Source organism: Oreochromis niloticus, linkage group LG14, assembly GCF_001858045.2.
Source record: "Oreochromis niloticus isolate F11D_XX linkage group LG14, O_niloticus_UMD_NMBU, whole genome shotgun sequence".
In the NCBI taxonomy this organism is placed as follows: Eukaryota; Metazoa; Chordata; class Actinopteri; order Cichliformes; family Cichlidae; genus Oreochromis; species Oreochromis niloticus.
Window position 1 is genome coordinate 12,084,109 of NC_031979.2, and position 8,877 is coordinate 12,092,985.

At 42.5% G+C, this 8,877-nt stretch overlaps 1 protein-coding gene across 2 annotated transcripts; it reads right to left on the minus strand.

The window, feature by feature from the left end:
* Window positions 1-9: 9 nt before the first annotated feature.
* taf15 (TAF15 RNA polymerase II, TATA box binding protein (TBP)-associated factor) lies at window positions 10-8,406 on the minus strand. 2 transcript variants are annotated; one of them, XM_005454342.3, is made up of 16 exons: window positions 8,230-8,368; window positions 7,545-7,569; window positions 7,385-7,421; window positions 7,228-7,294; window positions 6,799-6,856; window positions 6,368-6,558; window positions 6,115-6,283; window positions 4,596-4,630; window positions 3,986-4,018; window positions 3,361-3,470; window positions 2,297-2,426; window positions 2,104-2,211; window positions 1,936-2,005; window positions 1,734-1,822; window positions 1,266-1,386; window positions 10-299 (listed from the first exon to the last, which is right to left on the minus strand). In XM_005454342.3, exons 1-16 carry the CDS (start codon window positions 8,237-8,239, stop codon window positions 260-262), a joined length of 1,293 nt encoding a protein of 430 aa, XP_005454399.1. In that variant the 5' UTR covers window positions 8,240-8,368; the 3' UTR covers window positions 10-259. The 2 variants fall into 2 exon arrangements, with proteins under 2 accessions (XP_005454399.1, XP_013129304.1); XM_013273850.3 differs by lacking the exon at window positions 4,596-4,630 and having other exon boundaries at window positions 8,230-8,406.
* Window positions 8,407-8,877: the final 471 nt, after the last annotated feature.

An 8,877-nucleotide genomic window follows, 5' to 3' on the forward strand; every position in this document is an offset into this window, starting at 1 on the left:
AAAAGGGAGGAAAAAACAAAAAAACAAAACCCCAAACAAAAGACCACATGCCTACAGGTGGCAATCAGCCCCTTTACATAAGCTCAACACATCCCTGAATCACAGAAGAACAGTAATACTTAGGATGCACCAGCTACAGTAGACAAAAAAAATCACATCTGTCTCATCTACACCCCCCTCCCCCGTTAGTCCTCCTCCAATTTAAATCCTCCGTCCACGGCAAACTTAAGGGCTGGAATGGTTTTCTGCTTTGGAGCACTCAGTACGGCCGGTCTCTTCTGTCGTCCCTGCGGTCACCTCTGAGGGGAGAAGACAAAGATGTCTGTTACTCGGGCTGCATTTTAACGAAGACCCACATCTGCTTCTGTCATTGAGATGAAAACCGGAATCAGCCGGCAAATGAAGGTGAGCCATGATGTCAACTTCTCATTCGCACAGCCCTTCACATTTTAAATGAACAGCAGAAATTGCTTTCAATAAAGCAGACACCCATTAACGCAGCATGTCACCTTCAGGGCAGAGCAATAAACAAGTCTGCCATGAAGGCAACCAAACACAAATCAGAGTGAATATTCAGACACCTGGAACACTTCAGAGCTCCTTGGATCGTGTAATTTCACTCACAGCTTGCCAACAGCACAAAATGCAGTTTAATCTCCTCGAAGATCGTACTGCTAAAGTACTGAAAAAGACACTTTATAGTCATTTTTGGACAGAGGACGCCCTCTTCTGGTCATAAAGTAAGTGTCTAAAGCAGGTGTGGGGAACTCCAGGCCTCAAAGTCCGGTGTCCTGCAGGTTTTAGATATCGTCCTGGGTCAACACATCTGAATCAAATAATTTGTACATTACCAGGCCTCTGGAGAACTTCAAGACATGTTGAGGATGTCATTTAAATCAGTTGTGTTGGATCAAGGACACATCTAAAACCTGCAGGACACTGGCCCTTTAGTTCCCCCACCCCTGCTTCTAAAGCCTTTTTTCCACTAGCACCTACTCTAAGTCCATCCAGTTTTTAGAGGTTTTCATTAGGTGGTAGTACCTGGTACTTTAGTAACCCTCAGCTGGCAAAATGTAAAAATTAGACTGCATGACACTGATTGGCCAAAGAGTGAAATCACTGCAGGAGTCATGAGAGCAGCGATTTGATAAGAAACCGCCACTTTTTAAACCAAGCAACAAAGTAGATGCACCGCCCTGCTGTGATGACACTACTGTAATGGCCTATTGAGAAAGAGGCGTAAGAGCCAAGAGTCTCCAACTGACCTTCCTCCCATTTTGTAGCCGCCACCTCCTCCGAAGCCTCCACGGTCACCCCCGCGGAAACTTCCACGCCCTCTAAAGCCACCGCCTCTGTCGCCTCCATATCCGCCTCTGCCCCCACGATCTGCAAATGAATCATGACATGACAACACATGACAGGTTAGAGCACAAACTGGCCTAACAATATAAGTCTTTACCACATGTGCTTTCAGTACAATAAAAATGAGTTGCATTTATAAAATTACAGAACTGAAATTACCCAAAAGCCATTAATCCATTACTAAATCTATTAACATCAAAACTGAGCAATTATGATTTGGACAAATGGGGGGAGAAAAAAAACCTTTTAGCCAAGTTTAGCCATACTTATAAAAAGAAACCTGGTAACAGGAACATGTTTCTAAAACCGCAGGGACCATTTTCCAATCCTGTAAACATTTCAGGTAAAATAACCGTGTCTAAAGCACTCACCTCCACCTCCAAATCCTCCATCTCCTGGTTTGGGTGCACCACACTTGTTACACTCCTGCCGCCGGGCAAAATTCATGTTGCCGCAAGAGCTGAGGAAAGGAAATCCAGGCATTTAGAAATGCAACTGAGCCAAATGGATATGTTCTGTTGCGTTTTTATTAGTTAACATTTATAAATGAAATACAAAGTTTAAAATGCTCACCTGTTGGGACATGGCCAGTCTCCTCCCTTAATGTCAAAGTTGGGTCCGCCACCACCACGACCTCTGAAACCTGCCAACAAAGATGCATCATCAGTACAGGTAACTTAATTTACTGACTGTATATGATATCCATCATTTGAACCCAGAGGACGGCTGAGCACCACCCACCTCCTCGCCCGCCTCTGCCGCCGCCACCACCACCACCACCCCTCTGTGTGAACTCAGCTCTGCGGGTGGCGAACGATACTTTGATGGGTTTGCCATTGAAATCCTTTCCTGAAATTAAGCAAGCAAGCAACAAGGTCAGTGAAAACAGTGCTGAAACATGTCAGGACATAAAAATACACATTAGCGCTCTTACCGTCAAACCAGTCAATAGCAGCTTTGGCTGATGGAGGGTCATCGAAGGACACTGTAGCTTCACCCTTTGGTCGGCCAGTGGCCTTGTCAGAGTAGATGTTTATCATTGGTTGGCCAGTCTTCTTATTCACCTAAAAGTACAGAAGACATCGAGATGATCGTGGCTCAAGACTTGGGTGTTCGTCTTGTAATCGGAAGGTTGCCGGTTCGAGCCCCGGCTCGGACAGTCTCGGTCGTTGTGTCCTCGGGCAGGACACTTCACCTACTGCCTACTGGTGTTGGCCAGAGGGGCCGATGGCGCGATATGGCAGCCTCGCCTCTGTCAGTCTGCCCCAGGGCAGCTGTGGCTACAACTGTAGCTTGCCTTCACCGGTGTATGTGAGAGTGAATGAATAGTGGTATTGTAAAGCGCTTTGAGGGGTCCCGAAAAGCGCTATATAAATGCAATCCATTATTATTATTATTATTATTATTATTATTATTATCATCATCATTATGATCAGCATTTTTTGCATTTACCGTTTTAAATACCCGAGTCTGGTACAATGAATAACTACACAAGTACACGCCCATGCTGCTAGTATCGTGCGTGTGTGTTTGTGCTGCTGGAAAACTGAAACCTAATTACACTAAAGTAAATGAAGTAGAGGTGGTAGATGATGCCTATATAAATCAAAGACCGATAAATAGTATTAGCCCATTTCTGCAGGTCCTCTGCAATGCTCACATCATTTTAGTCCATTATGCAGTTGCCAGGCAACATGACTGCATCATAATGCATTACCCATAATTTCAGTTTTGTGGCTATAAATTAGACACAACGGAAATTAAAATGATAGAAGTTGCTTCAGGTGCATACATACTAAAAGGAAAAAAAAAACATTTTAGGTGATTGGTAAATGGTTGCTTGGCAACAAAGAGCTTGCAGGTGCCTAATATGTACCTATGTCCAAGGTTTGGTTATTCAACTCCTGATCCTGTAGGAGAAGTTTGCAGACAGGACTGATCTGGTATAATAAAAATCCAGTCAAATGAAAAGAAATCATTCTCAGATTCGCTCAGTACCTTAATGATGCCAATCTGCTTGAAGAAGTCTCCAACTTCCTGAACTGTGGCATCTTCTCCAAGTCCCTGTACAAAAATGGTGTTGTTGTCCGAGTTGTCCTGCTCTCCAGCTGTGGATGAGATCAGAAGACAAAGTGTCAGCAAGAAGAAGTAAGAAGTAAGAAGTGTTTAAAGTTTACACTACATATTTAGGCTCCATCTTACAGTACGTGACATCACCAGGTTGGCTGTTTTTTTTTTTTAAAGTTGCGACTAACAAACTTACATTAGTTTGTGTTAGCCAACTAGCGATAGAACCAACTCAGCAGAAAATACAAACACTAAAACTAAGAAGCAGTCGGGGGGGGGGTCACCTTATTGCACAGCCGGAGGCAACACAGAGTTGTGGGTTCTCTCGCTAGTTAGCCAACATAAACCAATGCAGGTGTATTAGCCGAAACAACCAAACCACCCGGTGAAGTCCCAGGCTGTACTGGACTGTACACAAGATGGTGCCACACTCATTCTAAAAACTTTTAAACGCTCATTTCTTACATCCGGCTTCACAGACAGTGTTAAGTTTATGTAACTTATTCAGAGCAGGGCTTTTAGCCTATACATGTTTAATGTTCACTTTAAGTCTCACCTGGTTCATCCCTTGAGCCGTAGTCTCGAGATCCTGGAAAACAGAAAAGAGGATGGAAGGAGAATACGTGAAAAAGGATTTTTTAACTCTGGGGTGAGTTTTCACATAATTAAATATTAACTTTGTCCCTAGCATTGCATAATGATACCAAAGAAAATTAACCAAATACCATGTTAACAGCTTTCTGGTGGGTGTTTTCATACCATTGTGTCACATACCAACACCTTTCAACAGGAACAGAACTGTTCTGTTTTTCCTCCCCTCACTTTTCTTTTTTGAACTTACACCAGAAATGAAAACCACCATAAAGTCTCCAGTTTTAGAAAGTTTTCCTTCTTCATCCTGGGAACACCTCTCATTTACAATCAGCTCTTGTCTCCATGCAACCATTATTACCATTATTTTACATCTCAAGCTCCATGTTCTTTACCATTATGACAAATAGCAATAGGTGGAGTACCCTTGGGATCTGGACATGGAAATGGTGGCATTCACTGAAGTTCCTCTCTGTCTTTTTTTTTTTTTTTTTTTTCCTTTAAACCCCCTTTTCTTTTTCCTAACTCAAACTCTTTCCTCCCCCACCGACACAGTTCTGATGCTCGTCACTTACCACCGTAATTTTTGTAGCCACCACGGTCACCACCTCTGCAGAGGAAAAATTGGAGATATGATGGCTTTTCCTTTGTCCCAACTGAGAGCTCAAAGCTCCCCTACATCCCCACCAGTATGCACTCCTGCCAGGGTGTGCGACTACGGTGGAAATGTCTCACACGATGAATGCGTTAGTCTTTGACATTAGAGATCAATAAGCAGACGACTAGGCAGCTCTGACTGAACAATCAGGCAGACGAGTGAAGGCAGTTATTACATGTCACTGGGGCACCATTTACAGATAATTTGGTACTTTTCACATGGCCAGATTAGATACCATTAGCTGAAAAAACAGCTTTTTTTTTTTTTAAACAAAATGAGCCAAATTGATATTAAGGGGTGCAGCAAACCAATGAGCAATCTTCCACTGAGTGCATTTATGTGATCCTTTTACTGAGGTCCATGTTTTAGTTCAATCACCTGTAGTATAAAATGTAGATCCATGTTAACACAACATACATGTTCGCCATTGTCAAATATACAACACTTGAATGAAACCTGTTGAATGTGAAGCAGCTGAAGATGTGGCTCCAGGTCTAAGTGCATCACCTCAGGGGAGTTTCCACTGCTCACAGTATATTGTGTGGTCATTATAAGACATGAACGTACCAAAAACTGGAGTTCGTGAACTTACTGGCATCTTAAAAACGTGTGGCTACTGGAAATTTAACTGAGACCGAGATCTCTAACATAACGGGAGGTTTAAAGGACGAAAAAGAAATGTGGCACTTTCGGACTGTACAGGCTCCAAAAATACAGATTATATTTACCTCCTCTGAATAGAGGCACAGTTTAAATTAAAGGAAAAAAAAAAGAAAGTCAAATCCATTTTTAGTAACAAACTAGTCCAAGATTTAAAAAAGAAAAAGAAAGAAGAGAATGCTATGGCACCTTTTAGGTTAATATTCCACTGAACGAAAGTCTCTGAAAACACCAAGAGGTCCTTTTCAACCTTTGTTGCCAAAGGGACAAAACTTGTGTCGCTGTCTGGGTATGTTAGTTGCACAACCAGCTCTTATTTGGGCAGCTGTATTCAATTTCCATTTCTTTTTACCTTAAGATCCCATTGATAGCGAGTGGATCTCCAATGAGTCGAGCAACTAAGATCGAATTAACCACCACTTGAGTACAAATCACACAATCTTAACAGTGGATTTTGTCACCAGCGTGTCTCTTATGAGATTAAACACACACATACACACAAAGGATTTAAAAAATAAAAAATTCAAGGCTCAGAGCACCTGGAGTAGATGTTTGGGGAAATTTTTACCTGCGACAACATTTGATTGTTCAGGTTTTAAAAGAAGAAAAATTACCAGTGTTTGAGGATCTGGAGCATAAAGCAGATGAGTGGTGAAAAATCCATCTATGTGGATGGTTTGTAGTTGATGAGTGGTGATGATGTGCTTATAAACAAGTCATTTCTCATATTTCAGTGAAAAAGGGTACCTTGGGGGCAGTGGCACTGTGCAACTTACCCCATACCAGGAGGTCCACCTCTTCCGCCACGATCGTATCCACCACTGCGGTCAAAACCGCCACGGTCATAGCCACCGCCGCCACGGCCTCTGCCTCTGTAGCCCCCTCCTTCTGAACGGTCTCCATAGTCACGCCCAAACCTCCCACCCTGACCACCACCTTCACCACCTGGTGGAAGCCAGAAAAGAAATTCTTAGCACTGGCCAATTTTAAATACACACTTATTGAGATTTTATGATTCAGTTAGCTTACCTTCATTCCATCGTCCATATCCACCGCCGCCACCACCACCACCTCCTCCTTGCCCTTGGCCTCCATATCCACTGCTGCCACCACCCTGTCCCTGTCCATAACTGTCTCCACCTTGCCCCTGACCACTGTAGGAGCCTTGCTGTCCATAAGACCCAGATCCTTGCTGCCCATAGGAGGGCTTGTCACCATACCTGAATGGGAAATTATTATTAGCTGGATTTTTTTCCCTCCTTAAATCTTGCATTACAGTTACATACAAATCATTACTGGATTTTTACCCATTTCGTTATACATATAAATTCTTGCACACTTGTATTATTTAATAACCCCAACTTTCTTCGAACAGACAAAGGATGTCACTGAAAGCGCCTTTCCACACACAAAACACACCCCCACAGCACATCCCTAATACAGAGATATTATGAACTTACCCAGAGGACTCTTGTCCATAGTTAGTATAGCTCTGTTGCTGAGACTGGCCATAATTTTCTGTGGAGATGAAGAGATGACATTAACCAAGTTTAAAAACAACCCCAAGGTTCACATTAGTATTTCACAATTTATAAAGCAATTAACCCGTATCAAATGAGATTATACTAAAGTGGACAGTATCCTGACCTCTGCTGTGCCCGGGATACCTTCCACCAAAAGACAATAAAAACCAGTACCAAACTTGTGTGTGTACACAGGTGTATGGCAGATCTTAAAGCACACATAACTTAAATACCAATTAAACAAGATGTGAAAAGACATTTTAGTAACTGATATTAAAACAAATAAATAATAAAAAGACAACACTTTTTCAGTGGCCTCTGTTGTTTAACAAAGGTGTTTCTCTAAGTTGCATTTACATACTGTACCTTGCTGTCCATAGCCACCATAATTCTGTCCTCCATAGGAGCTGCCACTATTTCCTTGTCCATAACCCTGCCAATCAAATGCATAAGTTAAGCAGGTTTTACGTAAAAATAAATTAACTTGTACAATTACATCAAGTAGCCAGAATAGAGGTCTTACCTGCCCGCCTTGCTGACCTCCACTATACGAGCCATAGCTGCAGACACATGGTTAAAAAGACATTTAGCTTCCGGGTTTAAATGTGTTCAAAAAGCTAAAACGTTGTTCAGTTACACGCTTTGAACATGAGTATGTACTTTAAAGCTTGTTTGCACATTACCTTTGCGGGCCACCGTAGCCTGAGTCTGAAACAAAAATAACACAAGGGTGTAAATGTGTTTGCTAAACAGTGAAGTAAATATCTAGCTGACCAAGCAGCTGGCCTCAAAGGCAAAAATAGGTTACTTTAAGCAGGCCAGCAACACGCCAACAGGCCCTTAGTCAGGCCGAGCCGGGAAAATGGCGGTCACATTGGCGCTGGCTTAGACTAAATGTTGAAAACGAAACAAATAATCTGCTCAAAATACCCCTTGTTCTTGGCACAGCCTGATGTAATGAAAATACGCATATGTACGATTATTGTTAACTATAATGCAGGATATCAGATAACGTTAGAAGCGCAAAATACTTCTGGATCCGCAACAGAAACAACAGCCTTCGCCATAACAAAGACGCTTTCAATTTTTTTCTTTTGCTAGCAACCACCCCGACAAAGCCCACTGTGGCCACAGTTCGTGTTTTACAGTACAGCTAAAAATAAGATTCCGTGAAGCACATTCCCATTATTAAAAGATGAATAATTACAAACAAATAAAATTATTTGCATGCATTAACGAGGGGGAAAAGAGAGTGCGTTCCATGATATAGACGGAGCCCTCGCTCTGGCCTCGCGGTTCGCAAGCTAACGTTAGCTCCAAAGCTATTTGATCTACTTTCTCATTAAAAAAAAAGGCGTTCTCACTTACCAGTGGCCATTGTGTGTACTTTTTATATATATGTAGTTTAAAAGCCGATGAATTCTGGTTCTCGTCGTGGCTGATTAAAACCCCTGCTTGAAATTGCGCAACAAACAGCGCAGAGCCGAACACGCCGCTGCGAACCTGAGCTAAATGCAGCAGCTTTTGCATGCGGGGCGGGGCGCTCCGGAGCCCGCCTTCAAAGCGCGCTCACGCCCCCTGCTGGTCCTGAGTGTTAATGACGAAATAGCGCAGAAAGCTGTGCATCTCCTCTGTGATATCTGATCAGGCTTATGTGCGCCCAGCTCACAAAAATGCACATTTTATTGGGATTAATTGATGATTGTATTAATGTGTATGCAGTGGTGTGCAAAGGACTTGAGCCAGGCTTCACTTATTTATATTTTTGGGAAATGGGAAATAGTTGCAGGGATTTATTGAAACATGTGTAAACACACCTGGAAATACAGACCTCAACCTGGAGAGGTTGAGGTCAATCCATGACAATGGAGTTTTCTATCCAGGTATACATTTACTACTTTGGCAGTGTGTTTGGGATTACTATCAAGCTGAAAAATTAAGCTTTTGTCAATTAGATGGTTTCCACGTGGTACAGCATAATGGATAAAAATCTGACATTAACTGTCATGAGTTCAC